Genomic DNA, 18,589 nt, shown 5'->3' on the forward strand with positions numbered 1-18,589 from the left:
CTTCTTCACCCCTTTTAAAATTCTGTCTGTTTGGTATATTTTTATGTTTTACATATTGTTGGGAATACACTTATTTCATAAATCATGATATATAGTTTTTGAGTACTAAAAAACTAAAATGTCTAGAGAAGATTCGACCTCAGATATCTCATATGAAGTTCCACCCAGTATGAGATGTTCTGAATAGTCTGAGGGATGCTAAGATGAATAAGGAACATCCCCATTTCCAATGGGTGTATTGTCTCTAGGAGGAGACACGCACAATTGAGTTTCTGCATTCTCAGTAAATACTAAACAAATACTTATTATATGCTGGGTACTGTTCTTGGCATTTAAGATTCAGCAGAGAACAGGACAGATCTGAGCAGTAGTCTTTTATTTTCCTTTTTCTTTTTTCATAATTCAAGTACAATTAACATACAGTGTTATATTAATTCACGTGTATAGTATAATGATTCAACAATTCTGTACATTTCTTAGTGCTCATGAAATTAAGTATACTCTTATTCCCTTTATCTTTATTCCACATCCCACCATCCACCTCTCCTCTGGTGTGTATTCTATATTTAAGAGTCTGGTTTTTTGTTTCTCTCTATATATTTTTGTTTATTCACTTGATTTGTTTCTTAACCTTCACATATGTGTGAAATCACATGATATTTGTCTTTCTCTGACTGATGTATATCATGTAACGTCGTATCTTCTAGGTCCATCCATATTGTCGCAAATGGCAAGCTCAAATTCCTTTTTACAGCTGCACAATATCCTATTGTATGTGTACACCACATCTTTCTTATCCATTCACCTGTCAGTGGACACTTCGGTTGTTTCCATGTCTTGGCTCTTGTAGCTAATGTGCAATAAACATAGGGGTGCACATCTCTTTTCAAATTAGTATTTTTGTTTCTTTGGATAAATATCTGATAGTGGAATTATTGGGTCATGTGATATTTCTATTTTTAATTTTTTGGGAAACCTCCATACTGCTTTCCACAGTGGCTGCACCAATTTATACTCCCACCCACGACGTCTGAGGGTTCATTTTTCAACAAATCCTTGCCAACACTTGTTATTTCTTGTTTTTCATTCTGGCAGTTCTGACCAGAATGACCAGTGTGATATCTCATTGGGGTTTTGATTTGCGTTTTACTGATAATGAGTGATGTTGAGTATCTTTTCACGTGTCTGTTGGACATCTGGATGTCTTCTTTGGGAAAATGTCTGTTCAGGTCCTTTGCCTAGTTTTTAACTGGATTGTTTGTGGGTGTTGAACGTGTACATTATATATTTGGGGTACTAATCCCTTATTAGATACATCGGTTATAAATGTCTTTGGCTGTGAAGTAGGTGGCCTTTTCATTTTTTTGGTTTCCCTTGCCGTGCAGAAGCTTTTAATTTGACGTAGTGTCAGTGGTTTATGTTTGTTTCTCCTGCCTTGGGAGACATATCTAAAAAAATGTGAGGACCAATGTCAGAGAGATTACTGCTTGTGTTCTCTTCTACGATTTTTATAGTTTCAGGTCTCACCTGTAGGTCTTTAATACTTTTGAATTTATTTTTGAGTGTGGTGCTAGAAAATGGTCCAGTTTCCTTCTTTTACCTGTAGCTGCCAGTTTCCTAAACACCATTTATTGAAGAGACTGTTGTTTGTATATTGTTGCCTGAGTTGTTGTAGCTTGGCCCTATGAACATGGGCTTATGTCTGGGCTCTGTATTCCAGTGATCTGTGTCTATCTTTGTGCCGGTACCATACTGTTTTGATGACTACAGCTTTCCAGGGTATCTTGAAGTCTGGAATTCTGATATCTCCAGCTTTGTTCTTTCTCAGATTGGTTTTGTGATTTGGGATCTATTGTGGTTCCATAAAAAGTATAGTGGTATTTGTTCTGGTTCTGTGAAAAATGCTACTGGCATTCTTATGGGTTTTGCATGGAATCCGTAGATGGCTTTGGGTGGTACGATCGTTTTAACAATGTTAATGCTAATCCATGATCATGGAATATCTTTCCTTTTGTTCAGGTCGCCTTCAGGTTCTCTCATCAGTTTTATAGTTTCCAGAGGAGAGGTCTTTCAACTCCATGGTTAAGTAGTATACTTGAGGGTATTTTATTCTCTCTGGTGTAATTGTTTTCTTAATTTCTTTTTCTGCTGCTTCATGATTAGTGTATAGAAACGTTACCAATTCCTGAGTACTAATTTTGCATTCATGTATTACTTCTAGTATTTTTGGTGGAGTCTTTTGGATTTTGTCTGTGTAATATCATGTCATCTGCCAACAGTGCTCATCAGTGCCCGGCAACAGTATTTCAGCCACAACACAAGTCACGCTGTCCCTTGGCCGCGCAGAGGTTGTTAACCGCAGCCGGAGAAGAGGAAACAGCTCGCGGAGGGACTTCTCTTGTGGAGGCTCAGGGTTCACTGGCCAGAGAATGACAGGAAAATATCCTCCCGGGACGACCAGGAACGAGTTACCGTGAAACGGAAACACGTTCCGAGTGTAGGGACGAGTGCGGACGCGGTCGGATGCGCCCCTCACCCCGCAGTGCTTCACGGGCGTGTGCGGCGTCACAGCGACTGGAGGGACCCAGGGCCCGTCGCCTGGAGACTCACGGGTGCGGCAAACACGCGTGTCCTCTTCTGTCTCCCGGGTCTACGCACCAGTTCTGGGTTTCTCTCTCAGTGGCCTTGTCCGCTTCTCGACACCTTCGGAGGCGTCGATCCCGTAGCTGCGTCCCACGTGACGAGGCCGCACGAACGCCTCAGGGCGGAGCTGAGCGGCGCCGTGAGTGACCGTCGTCTCCTCCCACGCGGAACTTCCTCCTCTCGGAGCCCGGCTGCGGGAGGGAAGCGTCGGGGCGGCCGCTGGGGGCCTGGCTGCTGCTGCCGGGGCCGGGGGCTGTGGGGACCCGAAGGACGGTCTCGGGACCAAGAAGAAACCTGCCCTGAGCTGCCTCCCTCGTGCCCCGAGCACATGAATGGCACCGTCCGGAGCGCTGGTCCCGGCGCTGTGGAACAGGCCGCAGCGTGCTCGGCCGCTCGCTGGCACCGCGCCCCGCCCCGTGCTCTGTCCTGGTGGCACAGTTGACGCCACGGCCTTGGGCACACGACACAGATCCGTGTGTTTTGCTTTGTTGTGTGACCGCCGTTCGCTGACAGTTCCCGGAACCTCCCTGGATTCCCCCGACGTCCTGTCAGACGGCGGCTTCTTAGTCCGAGCTCACCACGCGTGACGGGACTGTGTCTCCTCGCCGCGGGCGCCGCCGGCAACTCGCAGACTGCGGCCGCCCGCCAGCCAGTGAACAACTTGGTGGTGACCTGCCGGTTGTGTGCCATGGCGGGCATGGTCGGGACTCGTTCTCAGTGATCTCGCCTGAACACTTGCGGGATGGTGACGCGGCCAGGGACGAAAGCAGAGACACTGAGAGAGACACGTGGGGGTGCGGCGCGCCGTGGACGACGATTATCCGGGGACACCGGTTCGGAAGGCTGGGGCTGGAGGTGGTGCCGGCAGTCGTTCAAATCACTATCAAACGAGAGTTTTGAAGTTACTTTTCCTGTGGTCTTCTAAAGTACTCAGCTACCCAGATTGAAGTTGAGAGTTACCGTTTGTTAAGAAAAAACAATTATTTCATTCCAGCAGTACAAGAGAAAATCAGATTTCTGGAAGGTGTTCTGAATATTGCTTTGGCAGAAAAAAGCAGAGACCAGAGTCTGGAAAAGAAGGAGGAAATGGAATTTTTTTCCCAATATTTTGTTTCAAGATGGTAGTTTACAGTTCTTTTAGGAAAGGAAAGTGAATTTTAGGGGATTAAAGTTGCCTCTTTGAATATAACCCCTGAAGAAAAGTTTTTTACAGTTAAAGACTAAAGATGAGAAAAAAGACTCAAAAAATATTTTTTTACAATAAACAAGAAGGAAAATGAGACACTTCTGAGGGCAACAAACATAATCTAACTTATCTAGGTAAAGGAGTATTCTCATTTTTCGAGTATGTTGCATCTTTTGTCCACAAATGTGTACTTGTAAAAAATATATAATCAAAATAATGATGACATCGTCGCTTTGGTGAACAGAGTTCATTATTTCCTTTTTAAGTGAGGATCTTGCCTCACGATCCTGTGTGAGACGTGATTGACCGCTTTATAGAGCCATAGAGGAGTGCATGTGTTTTAGAAGGAGGTAACAGAGAACTTCAAGTAAGACGAAAGATGATTAACTATAATGTGACCGCGAAAGTTTAGAATGAGTCGGTCCTTTCTACACTATGGATATTCACCAGAACATTCAGGAGCCCTCTGGGGAGTTTGTGTGTGTCTTACTGTCCCCGCTGGAAAGGCCATTTATGAGCGTGCATTTACACGCCTGAGGCCTTTCCCGTGGACTGCTCCACTCTCATTTCGTGTCCACCGCCTGGTGTTCTGTGTCTGTGATGGAACAGTAGGACTGTCCTCGATCAAGGTCCCAAAGCAAGTCACTTTCAGAGCTCTGGGATTAGTGCTTAGAATTCTTGATTCTGTTCTCAAACAGGTGTGCCCTAATTTGAGAAAATCTGGTATACAAAACCATCAACTCACAAAATAGATAAATTAAGGAGTGATTACTTTCATTTCAAAAGGATTTGCTTCAGGATTCCTTAGAATAAGCGTGTCTGAAGAGTGTAACATGTCCAAAAGGCCTTCTGGATTATTAGTAAGTGAGAGGGCTCATTTTCCCACCCTGTCGTTAACCAAATTAATGACGTGCATATGTTTGAGCCTGTAGCCATTTCATTCATGCGCTCACTTCTGCATGAAATCATTAGTACTGTTACTCGGTGACTTAGTCATTAGTACTGTTACTCAGTGACTCTTTCATGAGCATTCTCTGTGTGTTGAATACACAAAAGTCACAGCCCTTGTCCTTAAGGCATTTACAGATGACAAGAGTGAATCAGATGTCAAGTAAATGTTTGACAGTGGAAGCAAGCTGGCCTGTTAGGAGACTGTGTGGTTAAACAAAGTGAGAGGGTGAGCTGTGGCCATAGGGTAGCCTCCTGGCAACTTTAAAGGGAATTGTAGCAGGACTAGGGCAGCTTAGAAAATTAACTAAGAGTTTGCCCAAAGCAGTTGATCTTTGGATACATTGTTTCTTCAGTGCTGAACAGGAAGGCTAAGACTTTAGAACCAGTTTATCCAGACATATAAAAGGTAAAAACTGTCTGCATTGTCACTACAACAGGGGGTCGTTAGGTACATATGAAATATGACATCTTTTAACAATGAAAGTACTGTGTAAGGGCTTTATTATAGTATGATGAAGATGATGAGTGCCTCCAATTTGGCTGGAGACTATTAGACATTTTACAGGCATTACCTCATTTATTCCGTCCCGTATACTGAATGGAGGCCTTTACAGACACCGAGATATTTTCACTAACTGCTGGGATTTATGTTGCTCCTATAGAAGAGAAAATCTTTAATTTTACAAACTCTCTGTCCTATTTTATAATCTGAAGTATACCTATATATACTAAGATGAGTTAGGCCCCTGGAGATGTTGATTTCAAGGTCACCTCACCTCACTGTAGCTACATCTTAAGCCAGAAATCGCTGCGGCTGCCTCCACTGCTGCCATCACCACTGACTGTCACAGAATCTGGGGCCTCAGGCACGGAGTCTGGCCACCACAATGCCTCCAAACACACGTGTCCCACCTTGTCAGTCAGAGGCAACGTCAGCAGGTAGATGGCCTGTATCCAGTTCTGCCTTCCGGATCTCATTGGTGACGTAATTTACTTCAAGAACTTGAGCGGAAAAGAGTGTCGAGAGAACGTAATGTTGTGGATTTCTAACCTGCATCTGGAAGGAGGGTGGAATTAGGGCTGAGAGAGCCGCTGTATGGAATCCACTCAATCTTACTTATGTTGCTTACTCTGAACCCTTTGTTAGGAACATGAACTCCTTGAGAAGAGGGTGAAAAACTTCTGAGCCAGAACATTCGAAGGGAATAGGACATGTTCTCATGCTCAAGCTAGGAAAGAGGTTCGTGACTTTGGAACCCGGAAGAGGTGGAAGTGACTGGGTTATTTCAGGTGCAGGTGGAGAAGTGAGCAGGAGTCACAGCTGCTGGCCTTTCTGGAGCGCATCACGCACTTTAGATGTTCCGTTGCGGAAAGCAGCTCAGGCAGGGAATGGCATGTTTCAGCTTGGTTCTGTAGCCTCAGCCCGACTGCTTTGTGGAGGATCGAGGAGACGGCATAAACCAGGAAGAGAGAAATCCAAGAAGTCAGTAGTCTAGGCGACAGAACATGGTGACAGAGTGGAGGAAAGGAGAAAGACTGATGTGGACTGTATTTCAGCTTTGTGTTGACAGGACTTTATAATAACTTGGGTGCTGAAGGTGCCAGGAATGGTCCCAGCTGTTTCACTGTTTCGTTCCTTTAGTGGAGTTTCTGAGTGTTGAGCCCCGCGTCTTAGGAGAGTCAAGGAAGATTGCGTCGCAGTTCTTTATCAGGATGACATAGACTGTGGGGAGCACTTCTTTTTGGGGGAGAGATGGAGAATGCCTCTCCCGTTTCTTAGGAGTAATAGGACTATACTCGAAGGTTAAATCTCCTAAGTGTAGCTTTGTGAACAACAGAAAACAGGAAAATATTCACCAAAAATTTTATCATTTTCCTCTGTACTAACTTGTATGTTCACAGACGTCATACAAATGAGTCCTTGTGGGTAAACCATAAAGTAATTTACATACACGTGAGCAAGGAGATTTGCCCAATATTTAAAAGAGAACGAAGGGATCATCATTTTTATTTAAAAATAACTCCTGTGTCAGCCAGTGCCTGTGGTAGGCTAAAGTGGCAAACAGCTCAGCAAGAGGAAATGATGACTATGGCATGTGGCCTTTGAAGCCTAGTGCAAGAGACAGGGTTGAATTGTTTGAATGTTTCGCCTGAAATCCCATTTAATTATCACCCTCTTCAGATTCTATAAATTCACATTACATCTAATTCCTACTTAATGAAAAGTGAGATACGAGGCCTGTCAAGAGTTCACAAGCCAGGTGTTTTAATGATTCCTCATATTTAAGCAAATCATGTGGTCTCCAGAGCTAGTAAGATAAGTGTATTTACTGTGAATTCCGACAGCTCACTCAATGAGATTAATACGTAAGTAGTTGAGTTTAATTTTGTGATGATGCTTTCGGAGAACCTGTTCTCCGAAACGCATGGGTTCTAGAAGGATCCTTAGACTTATAGAAAGTAGCCTTTGAATCTCTTTTGTGGTTCCCTTTCCTGCTCCCAATTCCCCCAGTGTTCCATTGTCCTGTTTTAGCTGTAAGTTAGTCTGATACTGCTCATCTCCCAGGAATGTAAAACTAACTGCGTTACTTAATACAAAGTTTCATGCAAATGGAAAAGCTGCTTGGGGGTCAGCTTCGGTGGGATGTTTCCGAAGTACGAGGGAAGTCAAGCCGAGCCCTTAGCATGTGCTCTTTACTCTTGTAGGACTCCTTGGCTAAAAGCATGACTACTTGATGCTTGAATGATGGCACTTCCTTCTCTGGTCTTAATATTAAGTTCTGTTACTGTTGTTCTCTGTGAAATGAGGACAACAGTAATAGGACTTCCTATTTTGCTTCACAGCTTTGTGGCTAACGGAAGTGATGCTAGTTCCTCTTTAATATTTATCCACTTGTCTATGTCATTGCCAACATTGTTGCCCTATAGCTTGAGAGGACTTTTTCCTTGGAATTTTTTGGAAATTAGACTGATGACCAGGTGTAATTATCCACCATGGGCCACTAATTACATGAATATATTCTACAGTTGATCATTAAGTCATCTTTTTTTTATTAACATGTAATATATTATTTGTTTCAGGGGTACAGGTCTATGAATCATCAGTCTTACACACTTCACAGCACTCAACCATAGCACATACCCTCCCCACTGTCCTTTACCCAGACACCCCAACCCTGCCATCCCCGTCATCTCCAGCAACCCTCAGTTTGTTTCCTGAGATTAAGAGTCTCTTATGGTTTGTCTCTCTCCCCGGTCCCATCTTGTTTCATTTTTCCCTCCTTTCCCCCCATGAATCCCTCACCCTGCCTCTCAAATTCCTCATATCAGGGAGATCATTTGATAATTGTCTCTCTCTGATTGACTTATTTCACTCTAGCTCCATCCATGTCATGCAAATGGCAAGATTTTGGGTTTTTTGATGGCTGCATAGTGTTCGTGTGTGTGTGTGTGTGTGTGTATGTGTGTGTGTGTGTGTGTATACCACATCTTTTTCCATTCATCTGTGGATGGACATCTAGTTCTTTCCATAGTTTGGCTATTGTGGACATTGCTGCTATAAATATTTGGGTGCACATGCCCCTTTGGATCACTACATTTGTACCTTTAGTATAAATACCCAGTGGTGCAATTACTGGGTCGTAGGGTAGCTCTATTTTCAACTTTTTGAGGAACCTCCATACTGTTTTCCAGAATGGCTGCACCAGCTTGCATTCCCACCAGCAGTGTAGGAGGGTTCCCCTTTCTCCACATCCTTGCCAACATCTGTCATTTCCATGGCATCAGCCATTCTGACTGGTGTGAGGTGAGATCTCACTGTGGTTTTGATTTGTATTTCCCTGATGCCGAGTGATGTTGAGCATTAAGTCATCTTTCTTAAAAGTTCTAAAAAAAAAGAAAACCAGTAAATTTCACAGATCTCTTCCCAATCCATTTCTTAAGTGGAGGGTCATTTTCAATCTTGCATATCTGTTTTGCATTATACAGAACTGAAACAGTATGACTTTCTGAGGAAGCAATTTGTTTTCTTTGTTCAGACATATTTTATGAGTCTGATAGACTTATAATTCAATAAACAAAAATATTTATAATGGACACAATAATAGAATAATTATATAAAGTTTCTCTAATTTGTTTTTAGTATTTAGCTAATCACCATCCCCCTTAGTGCATTTTTTCCAGGTTTTAGATATAGAGGTCATTCATTAAGCCAGGATTCTTCTCCCACTGCAGGATTAACCCTGCAGAACTTTCAGTACTTCTGATGAGAGTATAATAACCAAGAATTTGACTTGAGGGTGCTCAGCAGGCCAGGCTGTAGTGGCAGATGGATGCGACAGGAATTTGGTAGAGTCTGAAAGACTGCTGACCTTCTAAGTGCAATGTGGGGCTTTAGAGAGTCTTATTTTCTCAGCAGAACCTGTCACTTATTAAAACTGCAGTAATTTAAAAAAATTATGGTAGGAAAATTGTGTGTTGGTATTTTATGTTGCTTTTATATATATCTGATATTCACTTCTGCTTCATTAAGGGAAATGTTTGGTGGGATGGTTTTCACTGTAGTGTACAAGGAACAGGAGAGTATGAATCTATCAGAAACAATTAGAGAGCCTGGTGGTGGGTATTAAGGAGGGCACATATTGCATGGAGCACTGGGTGTGGTGCATAAACAATGAATTCTGGTACACTGAAAAGAAGTTAAAAAAAAAAAAAGAAAAACAATTAGAGAAAATCTGCCAGGAAATACTGGGGGGGAATGATCTGTGGAAGATTCTTCTGGGTTTTCATTTTCAGTGTTTCAGTATTTTTTACTTTTATAGGCATACAGAAATTTTACAGTAGTCAAAACTAAAATCAATGTATCAATACTTTTTCAAAAAAAGATGACATGAAAACCTCAATTTTAATGAAAGAAGTTAAGAAAATACTTGTTCTTTAGATTTATGCTTCATAATTATCATTAACCTAAACAAAATAATTTATGCTAGTAAAAAGACTTTATGCTTTTTATGATTCGTTTACTTATAGATTATCATCTAATCTATTTGTCTTCTTACTGGAGTTAAACATTTACTTTTATTCTAAAATTATCATTCAAAGTCTTGAGAGATGTTACATATTTTTTAAAAGGTGCTTGAGGGGCTCCTGGATGGCTCAGTTGGTTGGGTGTCTGACTCTTGATTTTGGCTCGGGTCATGATCTCAGAGTGTTGGGATCAAGCCCCATGCGGGGCTCTGCACTCAGCAGGGAGTCGGCTTGGGATGATCTCTCTCCCTCGGCCCCTCCCCCTGCACTCTCTCTCTCTCTTGCTCTCTCTCTCTAAAATAACTAAATAAATCTTTTTTAAAAATCGTACGTGAATATTTGGTTGGACTATCTTTGGTGCAGAATCAAAGTATACCCTTTTTCTGTCTCTTTAAGAAGTGTCTCATCTTAATTTCTTTAAAATTCTAAGGTTATACTTATAAAACTACTGACCATTATCTATTGAATGTGACACTTTTCTAAATACTGTTATTTCTTCAGTTCTTACAACAACACTGTAGTTAAGTCCTATTTTTATCACTGTTTTACAAATTAGAACAGTAAAGCAGGCACAGGGAGGTTGAGTAACACAGCATGGTTATGGTTACAGAGCTAGTAAGTGACAAAGGCAAAATTCAAATCCACAGAACCTTCTCCCACAGCCCTTGCTCTTCCTCACTCCGTCCCAGCTCCCTGAGTAGTCATGTTGCCATTTTATGTCAGTCAACAAGTATTTAGTGAACATTTACTGTGTGTTTATAAATAAGACCTAGAATATCAGAGAAGTTTTTTATTATGTTAAAGGTTGGGAGTCTAATGGGAACTTACTAAAATAGGCACACACGCACATAAACCGTATGAAATGCAAGTCAGAGGTCTGTAATTGGAGCATAAATTCCTGTTGAAACAATGGAAAAGGGAAGATTACTCTGGGGAGAATTCAAGTTAAGTTTTGTAGAGGAGATGATGTTAGTGGGATTTAAGCTTTCAGGAAGGTGTGAATGAGGCCTGCAAGGCAGGTCTAGGCAAAATGTAATGGACCTTGGATACCACACTAAGGAGCATAGGCCATAGGAAGTGAGTAGCATGATAATGTCTGCATTGTAGGTGCAAAGTGTTAGCAGCACGAACAGTGAATTGAAGGTGGCTCAAAGGGTTTGGGGAGACAGAGAATGTCAGTAAGATGTGTGTGCTTTAACATAGCAGATGGCCCTGTGGATCCAGAACTGTCACAGAACCAGTGCCTAAGGAAAGCAAATTAATAGAGCTAACAATCTTCAAAATAAGAGAGTCGGTACCCTCAGAGAGATTTAAGGAATGTCAGACCCATAAAAAATAATTATAGATACTGAAAATTTTTAAACATGACCAAAAACCATAAGACACCTAGGAATAAACCTAACCAAAGAGGTAGAGGATTTATACTCTAGAAACTACAAACACTCATGAAAGAAATTGAGGAAAACAGAAAGAGATGGTAAAACATTCCAAGCTCATGGTTTGGAAGAATAAACGTGAAAACGCCTGTGCTGCCCAGAGCAATCTACATCGTCAGTGCTATCCCAACCAAAAAACAATCGGCATTTTTCAGAGGACTGAAACAAACAATCCTAAAATTTGTATGGAACCAGAAAAGACCCCAAATTGCCAGGGGAGTGCTGAAAAAGATAACCAAAGCTGGGAGCATTATGTTGCCTGATTTCAGGCTGTATTACAAGGCTGTGATCACCAAGATAGCATGGTACTGGCACAAAAAAGACACATAGATCAGTGAAACAGAATAGAGACTCCAAAAATGGACCCTAAGCTCTATGGTCAACTAGTCTTTGACAAATCAGAAAAAAATATCCAATGGGAAAAAGACAATCTCTTCAGTAAGTAGTGCTGGGAAAATTGGACAGCCACATGCAGAAGAATGAAACTGGACTATTCACTTACACCACACAGAAAGATAAACTCGAAATGGATGAAAGGCCTCAACGTGAGGCAGGCATCCATCAAAATCCTAGAGGAGAACATAGGCAATGACCTCTTCGATACAGGCCACAGCAACTTCTTTCAAGACATGTCTCCAAAGGGAAACAAAAGCAACAATTAACTTTTGAGACTTCATCAAAATAAAAAGCTTCTGCACAGCAAAGAAAACAGTCAGCAAAGCTAAGAGGCAACCCATGGAATAGGAGAAGATATTCGCAAATGACATTATCACAGAAAGGACTAGTATCCAAGACCGTAAAGAACTTCTCAAGCTCAACACCCAATTTTTGAAGTTTAAAAATAGCAGATTAGTAGAGTTGCACCATAGACCCAGTTTAAAAACAAATCAGTTTTACATAATAAAAAATAAATATAAATAAATATCAGGTAACAGATCAAACAGAGGAATTCTCCCAGAATAGAATACAAAAAGACAGTTAGATGGAAAGTATATAAGAAAAGAAAGAGGGAAGATAGAACAAGAAGTTTCAACATTTATTTCATAGAAATAGCAAAAGGAAAGAAGCCGTCACATGGAGGAGAGAAAACAGTGCAAGAGATAGAAACCAACTAAAGAGTAGCTCTTCACACTGAAGTGGACGATAGTCAACAGACTGTAGCAGAATGACTGGCAAATGACCCAACGCCTTGCTGAAGGAAGAATGCAAAACCTTCCAGAAAAGAGAAAAAATTCATTACCTAGAAAGAATGGTAATCAGATCGCAGTGGTCTACAACACCATATTTGTCATATATGCTGTGTATGCAGCATGCGGGGTGTGTGTGTGTGTGTGTGTGTGTGTGTGTGTGCGCAACAGAGGCTGTGGAGGGCCACTCAGATCCCCTTCTTACCTTCAGGACTGAGGTGCCCATTCCCCAGCCCTGTGTTGGCAGCTCACAGTGATTCAGTAAGTCTTCCCAGTATAGCCTTCTATTAAAGAAAGTCACCTTGCCCAAGGTCATGGCCCCTTACCCGGAGTGGCCCATATCCAGTGACTTGTCAGTTTGGAGAGATCAGGGCCTCACCTATTTGCTTCCGTTCAGGATGACTCTGAAGGTCATCATAGCTCCAGAACTCCCTGTAGGATTGTCTGAGGTGGCTGCTGTTGCTCGTTGCACTTCAGCTTGTCCCTCTGCCCAATCCCGTGTTCCTCACTTCTCCATGAGTGTAGATCCTGAGACCACCTCCCAGTAAACTTCCTGTGTGCAGCTCTCTGCCTCAGAGTTGGTGTCCCAGAGAATGCAACCTATGGCAGTATTCTTTCCAGCTGCCCTTGAGACAACTGACTAAAACTGACTGCAAAGAAAATCCCAACAAACTCCTTCAAAAGATGACCAAAGAGAACACCTTCTCTCACCACGGTGAGATATGATTATACATTAACAATGACCCCCCCCCTCCCCCAGCCACCACACACACACACACACACACCGCTCTTTAGAATTCAGGTGTTGTACATATAGTTAGTTACATGAAAGTGATATTTTAATGAAGATGGTGAATGCCAAATAAAATTGGTGCAGGAAAGTCTTATGAAACAGCGCACTCAAATGGAATCCTTTTCAAGTGTTTTCCTCCTAACCAAAATTTTAAGAAAAGGCAAATAAGTACTCATTCTCATGATTTTACAGAGTACGTCTTTCCGGAATGCCAGCTTACCACCACGTAAGTAATGCATTTGTAACTGACATTTGATGCAACCTTGTAAAGGAAGACTTAAGTAATTAAATAAACACGCACCTTTGAAATGTGCCAGAGGGGCGGAATGATAGATGTGAATACTGCTCAACATTTTTGCACCAGAAGGTGCAGCCGCCATATCACTTGGTGACTGTTACATCCATAGAGCTGACCCATTCAGGACTTTGGCCTCCCAGTCTGCGATCCTCCGTTCCCCAGTACTCTTGACCTCCATGTGACCTTGGCCATGGTGTCACCTTCATACATAGCTGTCCACTTTCCCCAGCACCATTTATTGAAGAGACTGTCTTTTTTCCACTGGATATTTTTTCCTGCTTTGTCTAAGATTATTTGACCGTAGAGTTGCGGGTCCGTATCTGGGTTTTCTACTCTGTTCCATTGATCTATGTGTCTGTTTTTGTGCCAGTACCATGCTGTCTTGGTGATCATAGCTTTGTAATAAAGCTTGAAATCAGGCAATGTGATGCCCCTAGTTTTGTTTTTCTTTTTCAACTTTTCCTTAGCAGTTCGGGGTCTCTTCTGATTCCATACAAATTTTAGGAGTGTTTGTTCCAGCTCTTTGAAAAATGCTGGTGGAATTTTTGATCAGGATGTCACTGAAAGTATAGATTGCTCTAGGCAGCATAGACATTTTAACAATGTTTATTCTTCCGATCCAAGAGCATGGAATGGTCTTTCATCTTTCTGTGTCTTCTTCAATTTCTTTCATGAGTGTTCTGTAGTTCCTCAAGTACAGATCCATTACCTCTTTGGTTAGGTTTATTCCCAGGTATCTTATGGTTCTTGGTGCTATAGTAAATGGGATAGATTCTCTAATTTCCCTTTCTGTATTTTCATTGTTAGTGTATAAGAAAGGAACTGATTTCTGTGCACTGATTTTGTATTCTGCCACATTACTGAATTGCTGTATATTAAAAAATACTAAGGAAAACTCAGAGACAAGCTTCAGGCTAGGAAAAATATTTGCAAGATTGCAAAGTGACAAAGGTAGAATTCAGGTTATAAGAATAATAATCAAAAAAATAAGAATGACCCACTAGGAAATAGATGGAAGAAGACAAAAATAAGCATTTTATAAAAGTGGATGTATATGAAAGGACATTAGCCTTCTTTAGGAATCAGGGAAATGTGAACCAAAAGCACAATGAGACACCATTTCACACCCACTAGAATAGCAACATTAAAAAGTCAGCCATTATCAAATGTGGATTTTGACGTGGGTGGTGGGAATTCTTGTGCACTGATGACTGAGAGCAAATTGTTACAAGCACTTAAAAAATGGTTTGGCAGTACTTTGTAAGATTGAATATGCGTGTGCCCTATTCCAGAGAAGACTCTTGTACACATGCGTCATACTACACATTAGAATTCTTGTAGCAGAATTGTGTGTGACTTTGGGTGTGCGTGTCTGTCAAAGCAAGAAGAGGAGAGAGAAGAAATGAGCTGAATGTCCATCAATAGGAAAATAGATTAAACGTGCTCAATTGCATATTGGGTTCGTACAGTAATAAAAACGAATTACAGCTGAACACAACAACATGCACAAATCCAAAAAACAGTGTTTTGAAAACTAAACAAACCAAGGAATCTTTAAATAAAATCAAGACTAATGGGTACTTCTGGGTAAAGGGAGGGGTGGGATAGAATAGAGTCTGGATAAAGTCTCACACGGGGAACTTCTAAGTGTTTGTGTTTAAGTGTTTTTTTGTTTACTTCAGCTAAGTAGTGGGTACACAGGTATTCTCCTTTTAAAAAATATTCATATATATTAAATATGCTTTTTGTATATATATGTCAAAATTAAAATACAGGTTTTGGAAATGTTTCACTTAGATAAAGCTAATAAGTAGGTCATTAATACTCCCCATCTTTAATTTTTTAACCTCTTATTTCTCTTACAGTTTTGAGTTATTTGTAACCATTCTTTCCTCTAATGGGAGCTGGTACTAAGCTGATGCAACTGGAGCATTTTGAAAAATCTTTTAAAATCAGGGCCATCAAACAAATTCATTTTAAATCAAGTTGTTAGGTTACACATCTTTCACATTATAGACTAGGTTCCTGTTTTGTGTGATTTTTCCATGATCTATTGATAAACAGATGTAGTTATTGTTACCCTCTAGACTTTACATGAGGCCACAAAAAAGCCTTCTGAGTGACCTGAAATGTTTCATTGCTCAAAGTTTTAATACATTCATGCTATTTCCAGAAATAATCAGTGCCATCAATGCATACATGTGTTTCATAAGCAGATAATTCAAGAGCTTCATGTAGCTGGTGTTTTCCTTATTGACACTGAATGACTGACTTTATATGTGAATGTGTATTTAACAGGAAATTGCCCGGCATTTACGCCCTGGAACCCTCCGAGCCATCTTCGGTAAAACTAAGATCCAGAATGCCGTTCACTGTACCGATCTACCAGAGGATGGCCTCTTAGAGGTAAGATAAAAAGAGCAAACATCCTGTTTCTATTTCAAACTCATCATCTCAGCAGTTCTGGTTCATAAGAAACGTTTTAATATTCTTGGATTATACTATTACTTGGCCACCTGAGGACTTCAGACTGGAACTATGACCAGGTTGTACAATGTCACATATGCCCGTCACAGAGAATTAAGGTATGTCTGTGATTGGCCTGTGTTGGCATATATGGGACAATATTTTAATGCATACATTTAAAAATAATTTAAAAAATGAGAAGCTATAACACTCATTAAATAATGTGAAATTTGTTTTAAAAACGTAAAAATACCACTACCAGAAGTTTCTAGTCATAAAAATCCATCAACAAAATTGAGAAGTCCAATATGCAGTGCGATAACATTCAAAGTAAAAGTTACCATTTACTGACTCTTTATATGCTGGGTTCTAGTATGGTACATAAATGTTTTATATAAAGTAATTCTTTTAATCTCCAAAGCAACTCGAATATGTTGGCATAAGGCTCCACACCCAGCACAGAGCACAATACAGGGCCTGAACTCATGTCCCTGAGAGCAAGACCTGAGCTGAGATCAAGAGTCAGACACTCACCTGACTGAGCCACCAGGCGCCCCAGTCTGGTTTGGTTTTTAAAGTCATTTGTAGCCCAAAAGCAAAAAAACTTTAAAGAAAAAAAAAAAATGTAAGTTTTACAGTTTTTTTTAACTTTTTTATGTCAGAAGGAACTGAACTGAAATGAAGACACATGATAAATTAGTGATTCTGGCATAAATGACAGAGAAATGATGGATATCCTCAGTACGTCTATCTATCTTGGAGAGTGTTATTTATGTTTTATGTCACATTTATCAATCGGTTTTTTTCTGCCTTTGAAGTCATACGTAGAAAGGTCTTCACCCATATTTTCCTTTCATTTGCTGACACGGAAACATTCAGTGCACCCGGAGTTGGGCAGGCATGGGCTCGGCAGCTGTCACGACGTCGTTAAATCCTCCCGTGCTTTGATCGTCCCTTCTCATTTACTAAGTATTCGCCCGTGTCTGTCTGTTTCCGAACTTCCGGTTTTATCCCATCGGCCTGTGCTGGCAAAGGCTTGTTTCTGGTATTGCACTTTATTTATACTTCGGAAAGTTTCCTGGTTATCCTCTTAAATGTATTCCTTCTCGTGAACATCACATGCGTTCAGCCAGTTTTACCCCATCCCCACCGGAGGCACGTGGGGCCCACCTGACGGTACGTTTGTGAACGAGTGTGGGACTGATGCGGCTGTACCGGTGACCTCCCTTCTGTGTTGGTGGACGCCTCGCCTTTCATGCGAGCGCAGCATCTCTTTTCCGCGGGGCTTGGACACAGAGCCTTGCATCCCGTCAGTGTTTTATCTTGTTGCCACGGAGAATGAGTGTGTTAACTCCATTGAGGTTTTCTGCTATGAGCCACGATGTTAATGTGGTAAACAGGCAATAATGTGGGAGTGTCGTCCTACCAAACTATGAACTCTGTTATGAATTTTGACATACTTGTGAACTATAAAATTGTAACAAACTTCATTTTTTAATTACCCAAAGTAGTACGTTTATTTAAAATTTTCACCTGTTTTATAAATATTCACTTCACCTTATGATAGTTTCAGATCTGTAGGGCAGGTTTGAGTACAGACTGTTGTTCAGTGAGACCAAAATGTTAATCAAGAAATTTATGTCCATGAAAAATGTGATCAAGGTATGCCCTTGATTGTGTTTGTACAGCTTGGAGTGGATTACTACCACCTGTAGTTTACAAAGCCATTTGCTAAATGATTAAAATCTTTCTAACCTAACTGCACAGGAGATTTAATTGTAAGTTAAGGACTGTGTGGTTTAGAGAATTAACCAAAAACCAGAAGTTGGGGCTTCAGCAGCCTCCTTTCATGTGGCTGGGGACTCATAATTGATACGACCTTGGATAAGCGACTTTTTCTTGCCATGCCTCACTTTTATCAGCAAAATAGAATAAAGAATTCTGATGTAACCAAGGGATGTTCTTCCCATTGGGATTAACAATTTGTGGATTGTTACATGGCTTTAAATGGTAAAGTATCATAAAAGCACTTAGAAGCCAGAGTAGTTATCTGTCCGTAGGTCTTTAAGGTAAAATTCAGAGTGATGTGGAAAGACAAGCTTTCTGATCAGGAAAGCACTTAATGCGGCTACTCATTAAGGGAACATCTTCGATGTAGGGTGATCATAACATGTATTGTCTAATCAAGGACCTTTTTGTAAGGCAGTTCCAATCAGAGAAGATGCTAGGACAAAAGGCATAAACCAGAACTCTCATTGGCACACTGGGATTGTAGGCTTTCTGTATACATGGGTGCCAGGGAAATGGGAAGAGTTTGCTTCTCCTTATCTCTTCCTCATGGGACCTTTACTGAACTGAGTTTATTTGTGTCATGTATAGACCTTAGAAGGTCTATACAATTAGTACTTTTTCATACTTTCAATTCATACTTTGTCACCTTCTGTTTCAGGTACTTATTCGTAGCAAATGATTATAGTATGTATTACTTGCTGACATTGTGATAGGATTTCAGAATCAAAAGGAGACATATCTCCTACCCTCATTGAGCTCACAATAAGTTTCAGAGGTCAAGTATCTTAGCATGAATATAGAATCTGCTGTATT

At 40.9% G+C, this 18,589-nt stretch overlaps 1 protein-coding gene across 3 annotated transcripts in view; it reads left to right on the forward strand.

Moving 5' to 3' along the window:
- The window catches only part of NME7 (NME/NM23 family member 7), a 248,605-nt gene that overhangs the window by 178,505 nt on the left and 51,511 nt on the right, over positions 1–18,589 (forward strand). For 2 of the 3 annotated variants that reach the window (XM_032863039.1, XM_032863038.1), the window contains exon 11: positions 15,818–15,925. In XM_032863039.1, the coding sequence (XP_032718930.1) occupies positions 15,818–15,925 (108 nt within the window). Of the gene's footprint in view, positions 1–15,817; positions 15,935–18,589 lie in introns of those variants that run through there. The other variant, XM_032863040.1, reaches the window with a different exon arrangement.

The sequence above is a fragment of the Lontra canadensis genome, unplaced genomic scaffold (genome assembly GCF_010015895.1).
Source record: "Lontra canadensis isolate GAN:19392208 unplaced genomic scaffold, GSC_riverotter_1.0 scaffold24, whole genome shotgun sequence".
Classification (NCBI taxonomy): Eukaryota; Metazoa; Chordata; class Mammalia; order Carnivora; family Mustelidae; genus Lontra; species Lontra canadensis.